The sequence below is a fragment of the Simochromis diagramma genome, unplaced genomic scaffold (genome assembly GCF_900408965.1).
Source record: "Simochromis diagramma unplaced genomic scaffold, fSimDia1.1 OVJJ01000695.1, whole genome shotgun sequence".
In the NCBI taxonomy this organism is placed as follows: domain Eukaryota; kingdom Metazoa; phylum Chordata; class Actinopteri; order Cichliformes; family Cichlidae; genus Simochromis; species Simochromis diagramma.
Window position 1 is genome coordinate 329,622 of NW_024387488.1, and position 26,043 is coordinate 355,664.

General features: G+C 38.9%; 1 protein-coding gene across 15 annotated transcripts in view; it reads left to right on the plus strand.

Annotated features, from left to right (window-relative positions):
- Nucleotides 1-26,043, plus strand: part of ablim2 (actin binding LIM protein family, member 2) — an 88,518-nt gene that overhangs the window by 45,841 nt on the left and 16,634 nt on the right. For 3 of the 15 annotated variants that reach the window (XM_040016778.1, XM_040016786.1, XM_040016784.1), the window contains 13 exons: nt 1,080-1,192; nt 1,438-1,564; nt 1,685-1,778; nt 7,190-7,277; nt 8,026-8,084; nt 9,070-9,123; nt 12,403-12,480; nt 12,600-12,743; nt 13,548-13,580; nt 14,320-14,437; nt 15,389-15,655; nt 20,334-20,441; nt 22,102-22,155. In XM_040016778.1, coding sequence (XP_039872712.1) covers nt 1,080-1,192; nt 1,438-1,564; nt 1,685-1,778; nt 7,190-7,277; nt 8,026-8,084; nt 9,070-9,123; nt 12,403-12,480; nt 12,600-12,743; nt 13,548-13,580; nt 14,320-14,437; nt 15,389-15,655; nt 20,334-20,441; nt 22,102-22,155 — 1,337 coding nt within the window. Of the gene's footprint in view, nt 1-1,079; nt 1,193-1,437; nt 1,565-1,684; nt 1,779-7,189; nt 7,278-8,025; nt 8,085-9,069; nt 9,124-12,402; nt 12,481-12,599; nt 12,744-13,547; nt 13,581-14,319; nt 14,438-15,388; nt 15,656-16,281; nt 16,354-20,333; nt 20,442-22,101; nt 22,156-26,043 lie in introns of all 15 variants that reach the window. The other 12 variants (XM_040016791.1, XM_040016781.1, XM_040016779.1 and 9 more) reach the window with 12 other exon arrangements.

Below are 26,043 nucleotides of genomic sequence, written 5' to 3' on the forward strand. Positions count from 1 at the left end.
CTGTTACTTTTACACCAGATGTAATGGGACACACACTTTCCAAAAAGTTTAACTTTTGTCTCGTCATTTGAGTATTTTCCCAAAAGTCTTGGGGATCATCGAGATGCTTTCTGGCAAAACTGCGACGAGCTTTTAGGTTCCTTTTGCTCAGCAGTGGTTTTCGTCTTGGAGCCATTTTTGCCCAGTCTCTTTGCTATGGTGGAGTCATGGACACTGACCTTAACTGAGGAAAGTGAGGCCTGCAGTTCTTTGGATGTTGTTCTGGGGTCGCGTCCTTTTGGATGAGTCGTCACTGCACTCCTGGGAACGTTCACCATTGTTCCATGTTTTCGCCATTTGTAGATAATGGAGTCCCACAGCTTTAGAAATGGCTTTATAACCTTTTCCAGCCTGAGAGATCGCAATTATTTTGTTTCTCATTTGTTCTTAAATTCCCTTGGATTACTGCATGATGACTGGGATTTGAGGATCTCCACTTTGTCAGGCAGAACCTGTTTAAGTAAATAGTGGCAAAGAAAATACAGCAGGTTTTTAGAGACTTAAGTCTCAAGTCTCTAAATATATGCGTTAACGACTGAACCTGATGTAAATAACCAATAAAAATATCCAACAACAGCTGACAAGCTTAATATATAAACAATTCTTTTGAAAGATTTAGGTTTTCCTTTTAACGGCTATTAAACCAGTTTTACATCAGTCTTCAGGGGATTGCATTTAGTCATAATAGCAGAGAAGAGTAAATAAATACATTAAGTTATATCAGAACATGTAACAATAATTAGTTACATATTTTGAGTAGTAGGCTTAGAGCTTGGGCTTATGACCTCAGCATTTCTAACTTTCTAGAGCGCTCTCTGGCATTTCTTGTGAAAGATATGATGACAGATCCTCCTTACAGGTGAAAGTCATCAGCATAAAAATACTTTCAGGGGTTGGAGGATATTACTGATTGGTCTGTAGAGCCTTCTGAGGAGCCTTTTATGCACCCTGATGGACCAAATTTCATTTCAGAGTAGAACAAACTATAATGTATCTGTCAAACCCCTCTGATCATCTACTGTTTTTCTCTTTGTTTGTAGACAGCCATTTCCAGCCGGTGACCGAGTGACATTTAATGGGAAAGAGTGTATCTGCCAAAAGTGTACCCAGCCTCTTCCCGCCAACAGCCCTGCACCCATACAGGCTGTCCACAGTCAGTGCTTTTCTCCTCCGTTTGCCTGTTTGAAAGCATAACTCATGCCATAAGTAAACTTCGGATTGTTTGTTCCTTCACTTAAATTGGCACTTTCCTAAATTGTGTTTTCCTCATAGAAAACAAAATGTCCAAAGTTTCTTTTGCCCTTCAACTCAGTTAAATCAAAGAACTTTTCCACTAAAAGAAAGCAAACTCTAGTGTTTGAATTTGACCTAGTCTTTGTTATTTTGTTCTCGGTACAGACTGCTGCGGCTGTGGAAAGGAATTTAAGAATGAACAGTCACTCGTGGCACTGGACAAGCACTGGCACCTGGGCTGCTTCAAGTGTAAAGTCTGCAACAAGGTGCTCAATGCCGAGTACATCAGCAAGTACGTCTGGCTGAATATACTTTCATTATCATAATACTTCATTAATGCTGTTATTTAGATTTAATCTAGATGCTTGCGCCTGTCTCTGACCTGCTTGTTTGTCTTGTGTCATTCTTACAGGGACGGGATCCCCTACTGTGAAATGGACTACCACGCCATGTTTGGCATCCAGTGTGAGAGCTGTAAGAAGTACATTACAGGGAAAGTCCTTGAGGTACAGCGCTGCTGGCTTCCATTAAGAACAAAACCTTTTTTAGCTGTTAGCATGTAGCATGTGGTTCAACTTACTTGTTGTCTACTCTATATGAACATGCATGGGGAGAAGAATAATGGAATTACAGTAAATATAAATGCACAAAAGGAATAACTGTTGAAAACACTGAACAATCTGAATCGATAATCCCACTTAATCCAAGAATGTTGGTTCAGTTTATTCAGTGTTTGGTTTACACAGTAGTTAAATCATCAGTAAGGTGGTATTTCTAGGACAGCTATAGGAAGTTAAACCTCAGACTTGGCCATTCCTTCTCTTGGCCAACCATACAGCACTGATGTGTTGATAACCTTCATTTTTTAAAATCAGATTGCTTGCAGTATTTTTTCCTACTTTGTTCAAACGCTTCTTGTCTAATTCTCAGTGACCCGACAATTAATTTATTAAATAAGCTTGTTCCTTCCAAGAGCTGCATTATTAGATTACACTGTTGACAGTGAGAGAGCATTATACTTAGTGCAAGAGGCTTCTAGTTGACAGTACAACTTAATCACAACTGCCATCTAAATGAGTGATATCAGTGTTTGTATGCCAGTGTGAACTGCAGGATATGATTCTGCAGGTCATTGTAGTGATGTTTCTGTTGGGTAGTTCTGTCATAGGGCACATATTTAAGATAAAGTTCAGTATGAGACAGTGAACCTGTACACAAGCTAAAGAATTATTAATAGAAAGTCATCATTAAATGGCTTACTTAGACTGGTTTTCAATTCAGATCAGTTTAACTCATTCATCCATCCATCTTCTTCCGCTTATCCGGGGCCAGGTCGCAGGGGCAGCATCCTAAGCAGAGAAGCCTCCCTCTTCCCGGCCACTTCCTCCAGCTTGTCTGGGGGAACACCAAGGCGTTCCCAAGCCAGCCAAGAGATATTATCTCTCCAGTGTGTCCTTGATCTGCCTCCTCACCTCAACTGAGCCGGTTGAGGTGAGGAGGCAGATCAAGCAGCGGCTCTACTCTGAGCCCCTCCCAAATGGCTGAACTCCTCATAGGGAGAGGCCAGTCACCCTTTGGAGGAAGCTCATTTACCCGCAGAATTCAGTGCATTTCAGTTCACTTTTATTTAAACAACAGTTGCCTCATGATGCTTTATTGTGCGTTTTATAATATAAAAGAGAGAAACCCCCAGCAGTCCATCGACGCCCTATAAGCTTAAAACAGAGTGGGTAAGTATGTGATCGGAGACAGAGAAAGAGGCTACAGAAAAACACAGCGAGTTGCATTTTACATGTTTCTCATGCTCATATTTCCACTTAACTGATTCCAGGACTGACCTCATTTCCCCAAAGAGACCATTAAAAATTCATCATATTTGCAAATGCAAATACATTACCTCTTGTCATGGGGGTTTACAGTAACACCACATACCTTAAAACAGCCAAAGGTATTTTGTGTGTTAGTTTTCTTGTAATTGCTGGTGTTTACTGAGCATACAATTTACTGAGCATATAGTTGTTAAGGGTGCGTCTCTTTCCAGGAAACATATACTTAATATCCAGGTTGAACTGCACGTAGTCTAAAGTGAAGTGCTGCTTTTGTGGTTCCATAACAAGTTTCATAACTCCAGCAAAAACAAACACTCATATCAGAATAAAATGTTTGCCAAAGCTTAGACTTCTGATTGTTGCGTGAAAACTACAGGGAGTTGAATCTCCGGGGTGATATGATGTAACACAAGTTAATGACATTGCAACAGCAGATGCAGATGGTGCGTGCGTTGATAAGTGCTGAAGGAATGATCCCCATTCTGGAAGAAGGAACACGGCAATAACAAATAAAAGAATAGTGGCAGAGAATCACGCAGCCAGGATCTGCTCTGTTGTTGAATATTCAGTGCAGTCTGACTGAGTCTCATGTTTTAGAAATGGAGCTATAGCACAGATTGCACACTCTCACCTGCCTCTCACCTCAGTGTCCTCAAATGATCACTTTCTTTGACTGAAACCATTGGTTCATCTTCATCGGTGAGCGTGATGACGCAGTGCATGTTTTAAAGTGTGTCATCAGATATGTGGGACAGAACAATGGCATTTGTGATCCTTATTTTAACACCTTTGCTAGAGTTAGCAGCATGAGGTGGAATTGCAAATAAAGTTATAAATGTCCATAGGAAGTTAGCTGGGCTATTACTGCCTTATCATCAACATTCAGGGTTGAATGATGATGCTGTCTCGTGCTAGCTGTGCAAGGCTGCACTTTGAAATAGTAACTGAAAGACTTCTTTCAAAATGCCGTGACATTTGGTTGAGATCAAAGAGCACACAGAGGTCATACTGCACTGAGTCAGTAACTGCAGATAGCAGCAATGGAATTGAAGCTATGTTTATTGTTGCCCGGTGTTCCTTGTGCCATGGCATTTATTTCTCATCCAAGATGTTAGTCAGTCACTTTGTCAGTGAAACAGTGAGAGTAGACACTGTGATGTGTAACTGGAAATACTGGGAATAGTAAAACAAAAAGATGAAGAAGAACCAAGAACCTAAAAGAAGTCTAGATGCCTTTGAGTCAAGCACTTGAAACATATGTAACCAGGATGGCAGACATATTGTCTTGTATTCTGCATCTTTAGCCGATGCAGGAATATGAAAGGACATGAAATGAAGAAACATTTTGGATGAGCAGCCCAAGGTAGTTCAGCTCATTTGACTTAAGCACTTGCCATGAACTGGATGATTAAGAACCTACACAAACATTATTGAAAGGTTTAAACTTACTGAGCTGAGGGAAAACAATATGTAACACCCAAACTATACCTGATGAGATTAAGTATTTCTGCTGTCAGCCAAGCATCTGTGCTACTGATCATTGCCTAATTTGCTTCATTGGCTTTTTTTATTTCTGTCACTGTTCATACTGACTATTAAGTTCAGTGTTAGTTTGAAACACCTTCAACATCAGAAACAAGGCTTCAGTATTTTTTAACCATTTGGTTTCAGTGTTCAAGATCACTTTGTGGTGCAGTGGAGATATGAATGTCACTTTTTAATAAGGTTCTGTATTTGAATGAATGAGTAGATGAGAAGTGCTCGTATTCTAAAGCACTTTGAGTGGTCGTAAGACTGGGATGTCAGTCCATTTACTTTAAAGTTGAATATATTCTGAGGTAAACTTTTGATTTCAGTATCAGATGACGCAGCATTCGTGCCAGTACTTTTGTCTCTTACAGTATTTTGAGCTGTAAAATCATGAGCTGCATATAGATCCCATTGCTGTTGTGTTCTAATAACCTGTGATGCAACACAGAGCTTGATGTATGTGCAATCAACTGGATTGCAGACCATAGACCATGTTTGTGTGTCTGTGTGTTCATACTGCCACAAATTTATTCCAGCCTTCTAAATGAATCACATTCCTCACCTGACTGGTTCCTGGAATTGCGAGATGAGCAAATGGAGAGAGCATTAGAGGTAGGATAATTTTGAGAAAAGATATGGACTGTAGGTAGCAAAGATATAAAAAGCAGCTCTCCCATTATCTAAAGCCATACTCTGCATGAGATTCAGCCACAAACTTCAACCCTGGCTGACCAGCTACAGCCTCATTCCTAAGTAAAAATCAAATTAGGCTCTTTCAGTCTCAACTTCCCTCCAAACCATTCCTGAGCCCCCCTCTTCTTCCTTGATATGCCAGTCCTGCAGGATACTGAATAAGATCATTCTCCTCCCTGTGCTGAGAAAGGAAGGATTTGATAGCAGTTCTATCTCCTTTCCGCCTCTCTCATACTTTCCATGTTTGAATTTCAATCCTGTTCCAGCCTTTTATCTTCTTAGTTCTTTGAGTTCCTATGTCAGCTTCCTCTTTTCTCTCAGTTTCAGTTCAAATATGAACTTCTGGCATAGCATCTGCACCGTCTATCAGTTTTTAAACAGATGGCCTTTTGTTTTTCTGTCAGTAACACCTAGACTTGGAGTCTTCTTGCTTTTTTTTAAGTACATTTCTGTGCCTGGTTGCCTCCTCTTTCCATCTGCTGTCCATTTGGTTGAGACAAGCATTAAGCAGGGTGTTAGCCAAGAAATATGATGTTGACATCCTGTTTTCTGGTATCCTACCCTATTAGAATGACGCAGCAAAGTGGAGGAGCCTCAGAGGTGTTGCACGTAATCAAACTGCTGTTACAGCAAGATGAAATCTCTTTGCATGGAGAGCAAAAGAATGACTCAATTGCAATAAACCTCCACCTTGTTTTGTTTATTACTGAGTCCATAAATCACACGTGTTTTAGGACAAGAAAAACTGCCAAGAATGAGACAATTCTGCTCACTTTCAGTAATGGTGGTTTTTGTTGCCATGAAAAAAGACAGAATAAGGATCTGGTATTAAGAAAATCACCCAAAAGACTGTGAAACTTAAGAGAATGGGATGCTTTTTAAGGTTTGCTAGTTTGAATCCACGAAACAGCTTGAAAAATCTGTCAAGAAAAGGAAAACTCCCTCTGAGTTCCTGCTGAGGAAGCCACTGACCAAATGTAATATTTGCTCTTAGGGATGGAAGTAGAAAGCAGACAACTTACCCAAACGATTCAATGCACACAGTGTCAGCGTCAGTCAAATCAGCTTCCACAGCCAAAAATGAACCCAGACAGTCCCCAACACTTGACCAGGTCACATATAGACTAGCAGTTTCACAAGTCAAGAAACAATCCACACTATGCCTCAAAATCAATATCACAGACTCATTCATCCTCACTGTGACAACTCCCTCCCATCACACCGCTTTGTGGATTCTGACAAGCTCTGGAGATAACATGTTGCCTCCATACTAAACACACAAGGAGCTCCATGCTTAACACACAGGCCATCATACACGGTGCTTATGGAGAAAACGTATTGGGTGAATTTGTATAAATACAGGATTAAGCCGAATGTCATGAATGTATTTTAAATCCTTTTTGTCAAAAGGACTTTATGTGTTACTCCTGCAGTGCTCTGTCTGAATGGCAATGTCTCCACCTTGTGGCTAAATGATAAAACAACCTTAGTTTTGTAGTCTAAGTTTCCCTTTGTCCCTCATTTAGCTTTAGCTCAGCAACACTCCTGAAACTCAATGTTCATTTTGCAACTAATTTATAATGAGGTAATTATGCATTTTGTAAGAGAGCTTATGTATATAAACATAGATGCTAACACAGAGGTCTTTCAATGAATGTGTTAGGCATAGGGAATAAATCACATCGTTCATTGAATGAAAAGAACATTTAAACTGCAGGCTTGAAAGCATACTGGTTGCCATCTGAAAGCAATGTATTGATTCCTCGTCTGCTTTGTTAGAAGGTGTCTTTTTGGTCTGCATTTCTTAGGAGACATTATAAATTGTAACTGCTGCAGTGTGCTAATGTGTTTTCATTCTTCAACAGGCTGGCGAGAAGCATTACCACCCCACATGTGCACGCTGTGTCCGGTGTGAGCAGATGTTTGCAGAGGGAGAGGAAATGTACCTGCAAGGTAGAAGCAGCCTTCATATCTCTTATTATAGCTCCTACCTGTCAGGATAGGCAGTGTAGTTTTTCCTGCCTAACCACAGAGGATCCAGTGCTAAAACTCACGATCTATTATTAGACTAAAGCACATTACTTTCTATTCTTAGGCAATAAGAGCTAATTTTCTAGTCGCGACATCACTTTTTGGTTCACCACGTTCTCTTTTCTCTTTTACTCTGTTTCATAAACCCAGTGTGTGTTGGTGAATAAATCAGGCACATGTGTGCTTGAGTCACATTAGTTTAGTAACAGAGATTCTGTCAGCTGCTGCTGTGATTAACACAAGGCAGACAGTAAATTAATTCAATTATTTCTGATTTAAAAAGCATAAAACATGTCACTCCAGTTTATGAAGTAATGAGTTATGCATATGTGCTTCTCAGCCACAATACTAGCCTATTATTGTGAAGGCTCTGCTTGTGAGACGGGATTTGTTGGGGTGTCCTATGATGTCAGGTACCAAGTTATTGGCAGCAGATCGTTTGGGTCTGAGGGTTTTAGCCTGCAGCCACCATGGATCTGGCTGTTCTCATGCAAAGTCCAGTGGTGATTTTACTGCTGTGACTCATCAGACTCATCATCATTATAGTCGTGACATACTGTATGATTTAAATCAATCAAATAGTTCATTAAACTAAACCATTTTTGTAATATTTGACCCACTTTCAACAACATGAAAGTGCAAATGGTGCTGTCTGTCTCTGTGTCTTCAGGATCGTCTATCTGGCATCCTCCATGCAGACAAGCAGCCAAGCAGGAGGAGAAGAGTAAGGTGGGTGGTAAAGGCAGTCCTGACAGATATATATATATATGTGTGTAAATATCTGACAGAAGAGATAAAGCTCTGATACTCCCTTGTCATGAATTCCTCAGAAGTTAAAAAGGAAGAGTTTGAAAAACCTCTGAATATAGCACAGTCAGTGGATGAGTTTAGCTGCTTTTAATACAGAAAGTGGAATATCACAATGAGCCCAAAAAACAGTTTCAAAAACTGAATTTTTCATAGTCCCAGGAAATTATAATGGAGGTCTCCAATCTTCTTGTGTACATGAAATAGTGAGCAGGAGAAAAATTTGGGTCTGTGTTAGACAGTCACTGAGGTTTCTTTCAAGTTCTTAACATGAACTTCTGAACTGCAGTTTCAGGAGCTTTTTGCCTTTTTTTTTAATCCCCACAAGCTACGCAGTTCACAGTTCAATCTTTATTACAAATATTTGTTAAAAAGTTCTTTTTTTGTTTTTAAAGTTTGTTTTTTTTCCCCTAAATAGACCTAATACCTAAAGTAGAGATACCAACACATCCCAGTGTCCACTGCAATAGTTACTGAAATAAAAAACAACAACAATAATAATTTAGAACATTTTTGCAACTCATCTGGCATTTTTTCATTTAGCTTTCTAAACTTGAACATTTCATAATTTGTTTCATTGTAAATAAAAATGTTCATCAATAAGAACATTCCTATGAATATTTTCATGTCATTCCTTTTGTTGTTGCTGGTCCCTTTCAGTCATTAAAGTAGTACAACATTTTATACAGACTATAGAGTAATAACAGACACAAAAATGTCACCAACAACAATGCATAACAAGAATCACCATCAAAAGAAAACTGTGTGAAGCTGAAGTTAAATAAAGAAAAATGTAATTGAGTCAGTTTAAAAAAAAAAGGTTCTGGTTTGAGCATTGCATCAGCCATTGTCTGCCCTTCCTCCATCTCCCTTCCTCATTCCTCATCGTCACCCCTCTCCTTCCCAGAAGCAGGTCCGGATACAGCTCAATGACGGCCTCGAGCAGCAGGTCGGTGCTCCTGTACGTCCCCGCAACCAAAACCCCACTCAGTTCCCCTCGCCTCACAACCATCTGCTGCATGGGTTGTTTAGAACTCACAACTTAGTGCTGCGTTTTCTTCATGCTGAGAAGCAGTCACAGCAACACAAAGTGTTAAAGTTACATGTGTTACTTACTCTGGTGCTATGCAGAGCTGACATATGTGACTAAAGAAGCTGAGGATCTGTCTGCGCATGTACCCAGAATGGTCCCCTGGGCAGTTATGATTAGGATTGATGTGGCAGTGTGAGTGTTGCCATCCATAGAGGGCAACACTCACACAGCTTGGCCAGACAGAGTGGATGCTTCTGTCTTGTTTCAGCGTGCTAAAAATATCAAACACAACTGTTACGATTCTCCAAATATTTAATTTGCCGTATGATGGAAAGTTCACTCTCTCTCATTCAACTTGTGACTTAAACATCATCGGTACTGATCCCAGTACAGCTTCACTAATACAGGCACTGCGCTCTCTGTGTTAAGTAGGTATTTGCTGTTTGAATTTTTGAGGAATTAAAATGTGTTCTTGTATTGTTTGTGTTAAACAAAATGCCCCTGTAATAACAGAAAAATGAAGTTATGCAGAAGTGGAATTAAAAAGGGAGATGAGAAGATTTAGATTCTCTAGCAAACTCACCTCAAACTGTCTTTTTATATAAATAAAATTGATAGAACCTTTAGAAGTGATACTTAGCATATTTCTGAACTTTTTACTTTTTACTCCTGCTTTGAGTTTTTATGCTAAGCTAGGCTAACCGGCTGAGTCTGAAGTGTGATCATAATATCAACGCTAACTGTTACAATTTACGTACACTCATGTATGATACGGCTTAACCAGGTTGATTGTCATGAAAACAGTGTTGGAGAATTACAGTTCACCATTTGTCTGCTAAATATTCAGCATTGGGTTAACATTACTGTCGTCCTTCTCCATGGTTTAGTTCCCTCTTGTTGCCATCTTCTAGATGTGGTGTCTAACACATATTATCTTTTCAGTTATACTTTCAAGTGTGTTTTTTAAGTTTGAGTGTTTGCAATATTTATATAAAGCCATTGGGACTGTTAAGGCATGAACAATAATGCAGCAATAAGGTAAACGCCATGTACATCAAACAAACGAACAAAATGTTCCCCAAAGGTAGTTTAAGGAGGAGCTTATTTCCATCTGTTTACAAATTTCAAGCAACTTGAAGAGTAACAGTTAGTCAACGGTATAATGACACGACAGTGTCCCGTAGTGGTCATGGAAATTATGACGGGCACAAAGCAGGACTAACATGATGTAATTCTACAGATGTTATGGTTTCTCTTGGAGAGTAGTCTTATCTTGGATCTGATTGGCTGTTGGATGGATTTAAAGAAGACTTGAGAAAAGTATAACAGGAATGACTAGTAATCCCTGTTTTCTGCTTGTCCATGTCCACAGCTGGGCATAACTCTAACCTTAAAGGAGCACAGTTTTTGTAGAGAGGTGATCTGGATGGATGGGCGAGTTGACATATAATTGGACTTTGACTTTAATTCTGTTTTTTATTATTACAATGTTAAGGTTTAAAGCTGTACTTTTAAAAAATGGCTGTGATACGACTGTGGTCTAGCTTGACTTATTTCACTGTAAATGCAAAACTTTTGGGGTTTGAGTTTGAGGACACTTCTCTGGGAAGACGATTGTTTTTACTATTTTTTATCAATAATGATGAAAAAACGTGCAGCAGTTGAAGCAGCCATTCAGGATAAGACGTTTATAGGATATTCTGTGTTGTTACATTACTACCCTAAAAAAAAGAAAGGGCAGCTTTGAATAATAAAAAAAAATGTATATGATATACGTATACATATGGGTATCGGTCTGATACTGACGTAAACTACTGGATCGGATATCGGAGAGAAATAAAAAATGTAATCCGATCCATTAAATATCAAAAAAGCACCTCACAAAACTTGCGACATGGCGTAACTCTGCTCATAACCGTAGCACGTGGCAGCAGTGTGCGTCACGTGATAGAGCAGCTGTGCGTATTTGTAGCCTCGCTAACAATCCGGCATTTCATCTCCGAGGAAGTTATCCCAGAGAGAAGTAAAGCAAATGTGTAAGTTCATCTCTGAATGTTTGTAAAGCATTCCTGCATTAAGCTTAACAACGATATATGGAGCGACTGCCTCTCTCTCTCTCCTGCTGCTACTTCAATCATGAAACTGATTAATGATCAGCTGATCGGCTTTTCTGTCGCGAGTCCGTCTCTCTTGTTTGTGTGCTTCTCGCCAGAAAGAGGAAACCAGCGGCTGAACAACAGCAGCACGTTTAAGCTTGATAAGCTGTTGTTAGAATTTATTTAATATTACTTTCTACACCAGGATCCTTTTCTACGTAGCTGACGGCTGGTAACTGTGCAGGGACGGATCTAGCAAAGTTTAGCCAGGGGGGCCGATAGGGCATGAACAGGGAAAAGGGGGCAAAGACATACTTTTCTTTCTTATTCTCATTTAAAATGTCTAGCTTTTAATAAATAATTATCCGAATCTTACACCCAAAGATTTAATCTGATGTAAAATGTATAGAAGTCTATTACTGTATATAGTAACTATTAAGTCTAATATACCCTAGTAAGCTATAGTACATAGAAATATGTTGAATCTATTTAATTATTCTTCAAAAATAATTGATTTCTGTGCATTCTTTTTCACACTGCATCAAATTAAAGTTGATTACGTCAATTAAGCATCATGAGGTGGAGGGTGGGGGATGGTTCCCTATTTGGGGGGGGGGGGGGTTAGAACCCTATTAGTTAAGTTGCTTACTCTTTAAAATACCAGAATAGGGAGGATGGAGCAGGTTTAAGTTTATTAGATTGATCAGTGTAGCTGAACTATGAAATACTTTGGGTGCAGTGTATTTTTTGCATACAGGTATAACAGAATAGCTTTAGTGTTTGTTTGTTTTTGTTTGTTTTTTTTACTTGAGTATGAACTTATATAAAAAGCAGCAAGATATTAAAAAACTGTTTTATTGATTAAAAAACACACTATATCGGATTCATATCAGTATCGGCAGATATCCCAATTTATGATATCGGTATCGGACATAAAAAAGTGGCATCGTACCATCTCTAATAATATCTTACTACGCATGAGTTTGAATGGATGGCAGTAATTACATGAATGCCACCTTTCTTAACCTGTCATAATTCAGTGTGTTTAAAACTGCTGTGTGTGTGTGTGTGTGTGTGTGTGTGTGTGTGTGTGTGTGTGTGTGTGTTCCAGGTGACCCGGACTTCATCAGAGAGCATCACCTCAGTCCCGGCATCCAGCGCCTCGGGCTCTCCCAGCAGAGTCATCTATGTAAGACTGCATCACCTCTATTCACCCTTAAGGGAGCAACAGATGACTTTTGTACCTCTGTGCTCCTCCAAGTGTCAGTATGCAAATAAAAACTAAATCTGTCTCCTGTCTGCTGCCAGGCCAAGCTAGGAGAGGAGATGCTGGACTACAAGGACCTGGCAGCCCTTCCAAAGACCAAGGCCATCTATAACATAGATAGGCCTGACATGTTGTCTTACTCTCCCTATGTCAGCTACCCATCTGACGAGAGGCACTATGGAGAGGTAACTCCGACTCCATTTTCATTCGCTGCTGTGATGAAGTTTTTCACTAGTAATTCTTATGGTTTGTCATGACTCCGTTATGAGAGTAGAACAATACTTCTATAAAACAAATTTAAGTTTCAGTAAAATTGTAACTAAAGGGGTTTTAAATGGCTCAGAAAGCAAGTAAACATAACTTTGGTACAGTAACAAGAGTAAATGGAATTCACTACACACATTCTTACCTGCTTAACTGTTAATGAGTGTCAGCCAGAGACTAGCCAAATATGGGCGATATGGAGCAAGTGTTTCTGTCCTGATATTGTTTGTTAAGGTGAATTTGAATGTATGCAGCATATATCCAGACTTAAACTGAAAACCAGAGGAATGTGTCTTTTTTCTAACGATTTAATACATCCAATCACAGACACAGACATCCAGTCATCCTTTTATCTCTAAAGAACTGATTTGTTCACAGGTTTCTTTCTGTCTCACTCCAGTGAATGAATGCAATTTGAGCGAGAAACCTTCCTTGTGTCGCTTCTTCCCTGTCTTTTCGTTTTATTCTTCACCTTCCTCATCCTCCATCATCGCAGTGAAGTCATTCATTAATGCCACACTGACGCAATCCTTTGCAGTTCAGCCACAGCTTCACAGCCCTGACCTTATAAGCCGAACTGTAAACTTCCTCATTCACTCATCAGCAATGTCCTTGCATCTGGACATCATTGCTCACTCCCACTCTCATTGCTGGTTGGTTAACTCATATATTCTCACATATGAGTTTTTCCTAATCATTGGCTCTTTCCCCATTTTCATTTGCAGTCTCCCCAGCTGCTTTCTCCTACTCCTACTGAGGTAATGTGATGCACTGTGTCTCAATGTGGATGTAAATCATACTTCATCAGTGCCTTCTTGTGTGCTTGTGTGTGAGTGTATGTGTTTGTGGACACAAACAAGTTGTTTGCCATATTTGGGACATAAGAGTTTTCTAGGGTAATTGACAGTTTTAAATGGTTTGTGGGATGTGTTTTAATTGTTGGATTATGTGCAGATATGATAACATTATACTATGTGTTGAGGGGGTAAATCAGCTGTGTTGGATGAAGGACACATCTAAAAGCTGCAGGACACTGGTCCTTGAGGCCTGGAGTAAAGCATGCTCTTTGGTTTCCCTGCCAAAGGCTAATATCAGTAGTGCAGGATTCATGTTCTTAGAGTCACAGTTTTTCAGTTTCAGTTCTTGGTGGATTAGTATAACAGCACAAGCAATAAAAATATATGTAATCAGCTTGTTTTTAAAATAGAACATGCATGTTGTTTTGAAAGTTTGAAAAACATCCAAACCATTTGCTCCATTTGTTGATACATATTTGAAATGAGTTCTGCTCTTAATCATAACAATAAGCGCACACATTTCTCCTCACTCCTGTTATGTTGACGTTATGTTATCTTCGCTCCTTGGTGTGACTTGTGCAACATAACTCAGCTGCCTCACTATTAATATTGTAGAAATTTTTTCTCTGATGTTGAAATTAAGGACTGAGTGCATAGAATGTACTCACTCTGTTTTTATCTTCTGTGTTTGCGTATTCAGGGTGATGGGGAAAAATCACCCCGTCAACGGAGGCCATCGAGCCCCAGCTCTAACAGCTCCCTGGGGGGCTATGGGCGGTACACCCCGTCTCGTTCCCCTCAGAACTACAGCCGACCAGGTATTAGCAAAACCCCATAATCCATACATCACTGTGGCCTTATGAAAAGCTGAAAGGTCTTACTTTCCAATTATGTCCAGGTTTAACCTGTATTAGATCCAACAGATTATGGCTCAGTCACACTAGACTAATAATAGGACAGAGGGTGCTCACTGAGTGCACTACTTTTTTATTTTTAATTTATAAATGGTTGTTTTTGGTTGTGTTACTATATAAAAATAAAGTTGCAGAGTGCCACTGTTTTCACTCGGTCGACTGCAGAATTAAGTAAAGTCCCAATACAAAACTTGCATTTGCACCATTATCAAGTAAAGTACAAGTGCATTAAAACTGCAGGGATAGTCTTGACAGAACTTGACAGAAATACCAAATTTATTTATTATTTAGAAAATCAAAGCCTCCAAGCTAGTTTAGTCAAACATCTCAAGCTGTGCTGTATCATATACATGTAACATGCTTTACTCTCATCATAGACCAAACACACTCTCCCAACTTGGTGGTCTGTTTAAGCTACACATCTTTCTTACATGTTAATGCTGCTGCACAGCATCACTGCTTGCTATTTGAACCCCTCCACCACCCCAGCGTCCACCTGTGTGCTCTTCACCAAATCATTACATATGTTTAGCGTAGTTGCAGGTAGTGACAAGATAAGCCTAGGAACTGTTTTCTTCTGTGTTCTGTAATATATATGTATATGTACATATACGTATATATATGTGTGTATATGTATATGTGTATGTATGTGTATGTGTGTATATATATATATATATATATATATATATATATATATATATATATATATATATATATATATATATATATATATATATATTACTTTGTGGTTTCTTACCCTTTTTCCAAACAGATTTAAAGGCTTTAAAGAAACTTCGTATCCTAATAAGTTTATCCTATGCTTTGTACTCTCCTGTGATTTGCTTGGATACCTAGGACCAGAGATATACCTTGCCGGTAGACACAGCAGCCAAGCTTTACCCCCAGCCCTCATGGGGGGCATTAAGTACCCCTCCACCTGGGCCAGGAACACATCCTCCCCACCCATGTACTATTCTGGTGGGGCTGAAGGGAGCAGTGGTGGTGGTAGTTGTGGCAAGTACTCGCCTACACCAACAGGTGGTAGTGCAGGCTTGTCTTTACACCTAAATCCCACCACCCTGGCTATGCTGCAGCAGCACAACTATATCCCTTACTTTAGAGGTATTAGTGACTAAAGACATGGTCCAATGCAGACAATGGACTACTTGCTAGAATCATTCCTGCTAAAATTTTAAAAAGAGAAAAATAAAAATAAAAGCCAACTAAAAATCTATATATTTAAATATTTAAAAGAGGCTTTAACGTGTCCCAAAAGCTGGTTTCCAAGATGCCCGAAAAGAAGCATGGAAACCTGGTGATTCAGCAGCAAACCAGTCCTCTCTGTATTCGACTAAGATCTAAGGTCTTACAGAATGGAGTGCTGTGACCAATGACCCGACTTCGCATGGGTTTACCAACAGTTTAACCGTGTGCTGTAAACTCTCACTGTGTGTCTTTGAGGACCTGGATTTACCATAGACTTATGAGCCATAATGGGAATAGACTATACTGGTGTGAACTGCTGTAAACGTTGGGTCATTCATGAAACTTTATTTTCATTCTGTATTCTCACTGATTCTTGAACTAAAGCCATGAAACCACTGATGCGGTTTTCAGTGTCACACATCCCTGAAATCAACATCACAAACCAGTACCTTTCACATTTCCCTCGCATAATGTAACCCCTGCCTGGGGGCTTATTCAGCAAGCTCGCTTTCCTTCATCCCCTGATCTCCCTCACCTCTCAGGGTTCAAACAGGACCCCCTACCTGACCCTAAACCTAGGACATCCCTGCATCTCAGTTTACCTCCTCCTAACGGTAAAGACAATAGCAGTTCTGTTCTCTGTGTTTCCTCTCCCTGTAGTGGAATGGATAGCAGGTTTTGTGATGTTGTGTTCTGGTATTGTGGTGTTAACAGGTTTCATGGGATGCATCAAGGCATATTTTTAGGACTGCTCCTTTTTTCTCATTCTGCTTGCCCTGTTCACTTGTGTCTGTGAATGTGGTTATTGTTGTGCATGGTTTAACTCCTTGTAGACCTGTTTGTGACCCTGATACATCTGGTATTAACTTTTAGAGAATGGTTAAGGGCGATTTCATCTTTGCACTTGTCTGTTCTGCCTAGCTTTGATCTTAGATCTACTCTGCTATTTTTCTTGAATGATTGTCATTGTCATAATACAGTCTTTATCACTGTGAATTTGATATAAATCTTGAAGACAATGTAGGTTTTCTTACTTGATGATTGACAAATGGTAAATTCCTAACACAGAATCATTGGAAAAGTCTATTGTGTACGTCAGAGATCTACATTGTGTCAGAGAGGATTAAGAGGATAAGTAGCAGCTTGGTGCTTGCTAATCAAATGCCGTACACTTGAATAGTTGGTCATTGGCAAGTGTGTCCAAAACTCAAAGCTCTGGCAGTTTATTGTTCAGTAGTATTCAGGTATATGTTAACACAATACCACAATCTGGGAGTGGAAGGAGCGCACACACCAGGAGCTACATCACAGACTCTATAGGTCTTGCTTAACATGTTACATGTTGAAGTTCATAATAGTACAATAAGAAAACACTAAACAAGTATGGCTTGTTTGGAAGGATGTTCTGAAAAGAATAGGCCAGCATGGCTTGGGTTTGCAAAGTTGCATGTGAACAAACCACAAGACTTCCGGAACAATATCGTTTGGATAGATGAGATCAACGTGGAGATGCTGGCCATAATGGACAGCATGCAACAGGAAAATGATCCCAACAGATTGGCTGAAAAAGAAAAGAACCAAGGTGTTGCAGTGGCCCAGTGAAAGTCCAGACCTCAAACTGTTAGATATCTTAAGAGAGCTGTGCATGAACAAATGCCCACAAACATCAATGAGCAGAAGCAGTGGTGAAGAGAAGCAGAAGAACATTTTTCTTAATAATGCGAGATAGTGATGAAGTGCTCATGTGCTCATGTGTGTGTTCAGTTTTTCACAGGACTGCATCAGGCCCTGTGAAAACTTTCTTTTTCATATCATTGCATCTGCAGATGTTGTCAATTTTTCCGCAACAGGACCCAATAAAATGTTCCATGACACAGTTTTAAAAAAACACTTGGCTTAATACCACCAGTAATCAGTTGATTCAGCAATAAAACCATAAACACAAACTAGTGCACTAGTGAATGTGGAGTCTAGAGATATTCCCACCCTGACACTTTCAGGCAATCATACACGTGTATAAAAAGATGTATCACCCACAATAGATAATAATATATGAATTGATATTAATATACCACTTAACATACCATTTCAGTTTTGCCCTACTGTACCTGCTCCACCCAATAATATGAACATTAAAACTCATGTTAGCAGTGTTGTCTGCTTGTGCCTTGGGCTGCATTTGGCTGCTGTTTTAAACGTAGTTTTATGAGCACATCCATATTGGTTTAATGGGTAAATAAATGGATAATTAGATAAGCTGCTAATAATTTTTTAGAACTATATAAATTTAAGCTTGAGAAAACTCTTGTAAAATGGCATTATGAGTTTGACCTTTCCAGTCGTTTCAGCATTTAGCACTATCAGAGAGAGCCTAGTTTACTGATGGCTGAAGGGCATGCAAGGTCACAAATGCCCACTCCTTCAAAAGGCTGCACAAGGACTATTAAGCTCAAATATTTGCTTAGTAGTTTTAATTTTTAATGCAATTTGAAGATTACTTGTAGAGTGATTTAAGAGGTGGAGACACATTTTGCACAGAAAACCACGAGCACTTGGGCTGTGGTTTTTTTTTCTCACAGTGGGGTGAAGAGGCTGAGATGGGGACTCTTTTATGGGGAAGATGAAAGAGAGGAGTAACACAGAAATGAAACAGACCAAGCAGACTGATCTGTAATTTGGGATCTGGTTTCCAGTTGCAGTGGCATGCAGCGTAGTGTTGCCTTAGAACTGCTGTTTGTCTTTATAGAATAGAATAGCCTTTATTGTCATTGTACAGAGTACAACGAATGCAACAGACTTGTGTTTTAATGATGTTTTATTGTAGTATTAAGACTTGCTGTCAGCTGCACTCAAGTTATCCAGATGTTTTGCTCTGCAGATTGGCCCCTATGGGGCAAAAAGTGTTTTGAAATGAAGTGACACTGATGAAGGATATTTAGGAAAGAACCTTGTAAGGATGAAAAATGCATGTTTTCGTTTTAATCCCCAGATTCCTTGTTAATGATCCCAAGCCATCTTTTATATCTTGTTTTGTGTTATTGGTTTTTGATTAATGAATGACTTTGCCATTGTGTAATCTGTTCAGATAAACTGTAATGCATCTCCTCCCAAACTCTCTTAGCCTCGTGTCTTAGCTCCAGATGTTTGTATGGATGTTCTGCCCTACATTTAGACCCGCACTAACAGTACTATTGTGTGTATGTGTGTGTTTAAGTGTGTGAAGGGGATCCACTTAGACTTGCGTGACAGTGATCTCATCCACTTGCATCCAGATCCCTGACGATAATTCCTCTGTGTCTAAGGGGAGATGAGTGTGTGTGTTCAGTCAGCTAACACTCTCACACAGAGACACAGTCTCAGTTCTTCCTCAAAGCTCTGGATGTAGAGTGTTTATTACTTTTGGCTTCACTGTTGTCAGTGACTCCATCACCCAGCCTGCTTGTGTTGTAACAGTGGGTGTGCCCTGGTTACGCAGCACCCATATGCATGCAGTCAGCAAAATTCATGTCACATTGTTACACTTAGCACATGGAAAATGTTACGTGATGAGAGGTCATCCGCCCTTCAGGTGTGCTATGATACTGATTTTTATTGTCTTTTTTACATTTATATTATAAGGTAAAGACCCTACAATAATAAGGTCACTTATAATTCAAACAAAGATTTGTAGTAGATGTGTGGTAGAAGCTTTTCAACAGCTGTTTCCAAACATTTCGGAGGACTTTCTGAAACCACAGAGTAGCATAGGGTTGACAACTCCGACGGCTTTATATGTTCCAAGTAAATCGCTTGATTGGTTTTCAATAATGACTTCTACGGCATCAGAATAAACAAACTAAAAACAAGTTCCTGCTGTCCTGTGCAGAGTTGCAAGAGGCCTTTTCTATCTTAATGTGCGAGCCCTCTGACATGGCAGACAAGTAAAGAACTCTGTGGACATCCCACAATTGGTACTTTTAAACTGGCCTCATACGTTGACATACTTTAAAGAAAACTCTTGAATTAATAAAGTTTTGTATTAATGTCTTTATGCGAGGTAAATTTGACATGTAGCGTAAAGCTGGCAGTAAGACTGAAAAAAGAGTAATAGAAAATGCCAATCTGAATCCTACAGGCTGAGATGTAAGTGGCCTAAGATAAATGAGCATCTGAAACTCTACTTTGCATTTAGCTTCTTAATGATACTTTGAAAGGAAAGTACACTAGGCGACATACATGTCTTCCTGTGCCTGGGAATCCCAGTAAATATCTAAAAATATCTCATTTGGGCTGATGAACAACATAGTGTAAGATTATTTAACATTAAAGTGCTAGCAAGAATTATTTATAAATCTCATCACTTAGCAGGTAGAAGACCCAAATAACATCCCACAAAAATTTGATTATTCAGGATATAATGAATACAGACACTGTAAATGGCTGGGTTATCAAGTCACTGGATAAGGTATTATAGTAATAGCTGCATGTCTGAGCTGTATAAGTAACCTTACCATAATACTGTTTTCTGCCCCCCCCCCCCTTCCCTTTTTTTCCCCTTCCTTTCCCAAAACCTTTCCCCTTTGCCTTCCATACTCAATGCCCTCCACGTTTGGAGGTAGTGAAAGCGGTCGGAGTACCCCCAGCTTATCCACCTATTCCGATGGCAAATCTCCCTCATCTACTTCTACATACGTGGCTGCTCCCCGGCATTTCCACATACCAGGTAGGCCATACAGGACTGCTTAGCTCACAGCTCAGCCTACAATTTTCACATCATACCGCTTTAGACAATAGGCCATCATTAACTGTAGCCATTATAGAATCCTGATCAAACTAAACTAAACTAAACTTGCTGTAATAATCTGTTGTGAACTTAGGTGCAGGTTAGATTAACTGCAGCAAAGTTAAAATCTCAGCCAGTGGAATTCACACACTTTGGGTGTCTAGTTTGTCTTATTCATTTATTTATTTATTTAGTTATATAAAATGAAATTAATTGATGCAATTTCTTTCCAGTAATTTGCACAGAAAAGCTTTTGACACTATTAAGAAGATCAAAGACATAGAGCTCAATTATTATTTGAACAAGTGTCAGTGTCTCTATTAAGCCAGTGGGTTCTTCTAAATGGTCCGAATCAGCTTGATGAATGCCACCAGTAAATAACTATGCCATGTAAAGCTACATGTTCTGCTGCATTTGTAGGATAAGTTTCATTTCCAGTTATTTCATACATGAGTTCAAAGAAATCCATAACAGCAGAGGAAAGTTTGTCTTTACCTGGACGGAAGGCTTTGAGGACCAGGCAATTGGTAACATTGGCATGATTCTTCTTACTCATAAAAGAGACACTAATTATAAATTTCACAGGATTATTATGGTTTTTTCATGCAGACTATTTTAGCACATTACTTCTTTATGTTCTGTTAGGCTCTTGGACTTTAATTCACAGTGTTCTTACTGTTTACTAATTTCAGAATAACTGCACAGAAATAATCAAACAGCAGTGACACAAGATCCCAACATTTGGAAAAGCAGTAACATTTTAACTGTGTTGTCTTCGCTGTTTCTCAAAGAGGGAAATGGAAAAATAATTCCCATTGTCAATTATACTGTCAGTCATGGAGAAGGGGGAAAAAACCCCTCATGCTGGAAGCAAGTTATCCACTTCATGGCTTTCACAGTCATTGCTTTTATATGGATATTGTTTCAAATGCTGACAGGCACTGAAACAATCCAGAGAAATGACCAGCATCTGTTGTTTTATTGTGAGTCCTGTTTCTGCTGTGTCTTAATGTGTGACAGTCATTACTAAGCATCTCCATCAGAGGCCTAGACAGGTTCACTGACACTAAGATGGATTAGATCAGCTTTAGGGGATAACACCTCATCATTCTGCAGAGGTCCTTTATCGAGCACTGCAGTGTTTGCAACAATTCTAGAACAAACCTTCAACTTTGGGCTTATGTTTAATGTTTATATTAATTTAGATGCCATTTTTTAATGATTTTATTTGACATTTTCTCAAATCTGCTAATACAAGTGGACTTTTTGATGCCAGAGGATTATGTGTGGCTGCTGATTTTAATCTTTCAGTATCATTCAATTGTTCTGCATCAAATGACCCGCCATTCCCAATAAATTTATGTGTTTTGAATATGTTGCATGAATTTAAAATTGCTGATTTATTTGAGGTGCCAAAATGAAAATGACAAATGACTTGTGTTGAATCAGCTTTCCTGTTCCCCCGTTTGCTTCTTAAATATATCTCATCCCGCAATAACTGCTAACTCATGCTTCTTTTTCTCCATTTTCTCTTTCTTTCTCTACCCTGCCCATGTTGGCTTCTTCCATTTTCTTTCTTCTGCTCTGTTCCCATCTTCAGAGACTATGGTCAAAGATAATATCTATAGAAAACCCCCCATCTACAAACAGCATGGTACAGTCCACTTCGTCCTTAACGCTTCTTTATCTGGTCTGGTCTCTGCACGATGTGTTGCATGCTGCCCGTCAGTCATGTCATTCATTCCAGTTCTCCTCCTTTATGTTCTAAGAACTGCGCTTGTCTAGAAGGCTCTATGGATCTACATGCATAGAACTGGTGTACTTCACCCAGAATCCATGATTGTTGAACAATTGGATGGTGGGCAATGCTATGGCAATTTAACAACAAAATATAATAATCATTTTAAAAAACCCTCAAAGTTTCTGATCAAACATTTTAGGTGTGAGTTACATGATGCTACCTACAGTATGACCCTTCTCTGAGAGCAGATGGCCTTGCTTTTACTAAAACCCAATTGGATAGTCTGCAGTGTAAAGGTGTGGATGACACGTCTCTTAGTTTAAAGGCTTACAGATGCAGAATATTGCAGTGGATCCCAGAGAATTCCTGTAATCCAAGCAGTGTGTCATGAACAGTGTTGGTCAAGTTACTTGAAAAAAGTAATCAGTAACTAATTACTGATTGCTTCCCCCAAAAAGTAATCCCGTTACTTTACTGATTACTTATTTTCAAAAGTAATTAATTACTTAGTTACTTAGTTACTTTTTAAAAACACGATTTACAACCTGAAGAGGTGATAAAGCGATAGATCTTTCAGCCCAATTCTACTTTTTCTACATAATCCATCATACAAAATGTAATCAAATGGAAAAGTCTCCTTTTTTAAAACTTGTTTTATTAGTTTTAATCTTTTAACTTTATGCATCAAGCAAAAATTTAATTATATGCAACATTCTCTGAGTTGAATAAATTAGTTTAACATTTAAACCTATTTTCTGCACATTCCAGCACATAAAATAAAATATTTTTTGTGTTTACACTCAGTCTTTCAAATAGATCCAAGTAAAACACAGCAGAAAATAAATAAAGTCAAAGACTCAGCGGTCCTGTTGCTCTATGTTCACCTGTAAAGCAGGAGTTGGGTAGGCGGAGGTTTACCCTGGTGCAGGTGTGCTGCAGCGGTCAGTGGAAGAATCCGCGAGTTTCTCTGTGAGTTTCCCATTACGTGGTAGCGCACTCAGTGCTTGCTTGGAAGTTTAGGGGTTTTTTTTCGCTGTAAAAAGAAGTTTTCTTCCCACGCACGATGGACGCTAATGTTTTTGTCACTTTTTATGGAATCAAACTCGAAGTAAGGTCAGTACTTCCACGCTTTAAACGCTGCACCCTCATACTCTCTCCCACAATCGATATGTGATCCATTGTTGATCTGCACACAGCTGTTGTCACTAACAGCGCACTCGCTTACGTCACTGTCGTGAGACATTCTCGCAAAAAATCATGTTTTTAGTAACGCAGTAACGCAGCGTTCCTACGGGAAAGTAACGGTAATCTAATTACCGTTTTTGCAATAGTAATCCCTTACTTTACTCGTTACTTGAAAAAAGTAATCAGATTACAGTAACGCATTACTGCCCATCTCTGGTCATGAACAGTGCAGTTTGCATTTCATTGCAACACAACAGATAAAATTCCTGCTGAAATGTCAAACAGAAAATGAAATGTATGATTTAGGATAATTTATTATTCTGGATATTTACTGTTTAGTTTCTATATAGTTTGAATGCCTTTCTCCATTATTCTGTTACTTTTTGTTCCTTTAAGGAGAAACAAGTATTTAATGTACCTCTCTATGTTAGCCAGCGTTTCAGAATATGCTAACATGTTTGCCTAAAATTGCTTAAAAACTTCTATGACTTGTGTTCACTGTTAACGAAATCATTTACTGCAGGCTTTTGGGAACTATCCCATTTAATGATGGTACTGGCACCTAAAGGATAGAGTATGTTAAATACAGTGTTGGTCAAGTTACTTGAAAAAAGTGATTAGTTACTTAACTACTTATTTACTTACTTAGTTACTTTTTAAAAAAAAAACACTCTGAATAGGTAATAAAGCAAAAGACCTTTCAGCCCAATTCTACTTTCTCTACATAATCCATCATATATAACGGAGTCAAATAAAAAAATGTATTTTTAAAAATTGTTTTATTAGTTTTAATCTTTTAACTTTATGCACATTGCATTAAGAAAAAAATATAATCAACAGTCTTTGACTGGAAGAAATTAGTTTAACATTTAAACCTATTTTCTGCATATTACAACATATAAAATAAAATAATTTTTTATGTTTATACTCACTCTTTCAAATAGATGCAAGTAAAACACAGCAAAAAAATAAATCAATCAAAGAGTCCTGTCGCTCCTAAATCAATTTTCATCTGTTTAGCAGGAGTCATGTCAGTGGGGGGATCCGGGGATTTCTCTCTGAATTTCACATTCCCGTGGCAGCGTGCTTGGTCCTCGCTCAGATTTGAAGTTTAATTTTTCGCTGTAGAAAGAGGTTTTCTTCCCACGCAGAGTGTACACTAATGTTTTTGTCACTTTTCACGAAATCAAACTCAAAGTAATATCAGTACTTCCACGCACTCCATTGTTGATCTGCGCACGTCTGTTACCACGGACGTTGCATGTTCGTGCATCATTGTCATGAGACACTCTCACAAACAAACTCACAGTTTAGTGACGCAGTAATGCAGCATGCTTAGGGGAAAGTAACAGTAGTAGTAATCCCTTACTTTACTCGTTACTTGAAAAAAGTAATTGGGTTACACGTTACTGCCCATCTCTGGTTAAATATCGGGGAGTCCCGATCAAACATATATACACATTTGCTAAATCAACATTGTTCAGTATATGGCAGGTTATCTCTCGTTTGGGGTCTGTAGGTAACATTGTTTCACAATGTTATAATTTATTTTTTTTACCAATTTTAGAAATACCCCTAATTTCAATATCTCACACAGTGAAACATTGATTATTCATCTTCCTAATCCAAACTATGTGGGAGTGGAGCTGTTTGGGATTTGGGCCCATGGGTGTTTTTTGCTCATCCTGTTCCTGCATGTGTGCACTCATTCCACCAGCTCATTGGTTGGTTTCATTGGTGATGCTGTAACTGTGTGTACACTGTGAATGGTCAGGCACATGAATCATGTTGTGTTAGTCTGTTCGGTTAGTATGGTGACGTGTCTCTGTGTGTCTCTACCCTAATCATTGTGTTGTGTACCTAAATTATATTTTTGGTCTACACTTCTAGTAACCCTAGACTATGTTGCATACTTTAAGAAATCTAGTCTAACTTCACAGGGTCACCCAAAATGCATGAACACGGGACTCCAAGGAGCTAATGTCACCACTACCACACAAGGATATCATCATCACTATCAACAAGTAACAGTGACATGTAAATCAACTGAGCTGGCTTTTGACAGCTAGATTGGAAGCATTCAAGCAGACATTAGATCACTGACAAAGTGTACTGTTTGCCAAAAAAAGAAAAACAACTTTACTGATCTCCTAACTGCCTTTAAACGTGTGATGTGTTTTAGCTTAAGTTCATTTTCAGTGGGCTACACCTACTTTGTGGGAATTGGATCCAGATTTTTTAGGGGTCATCTCTAAAGTTTTAATGTTTTACACACTCTTGCGTATGAATTCACTTAACATCATAATGTCAGTATGTCAGAAACATCACAAATAGCTCCACATGCTAATATGATAAGTTTACAACAAGGCTGTGACCAACACATTTTAAGCTTTAGTTTCTCTTGGCCCCACAACCTGAAGATGTACATTAATTAACACTGCATTGGGCTATCAAGTGCCTATACTCCTGAAATTGTCTTGTGTTGCAATGCATTCTAATAAAACAGCTACTAGCCTGTTCCTCACTATGACCTCAGTCACACTGGCTTAGATACCATATTTTATGGCCCTGCCAACCAAGATGAAATTTTATGAAAACACTAGTGCAGAGATAATA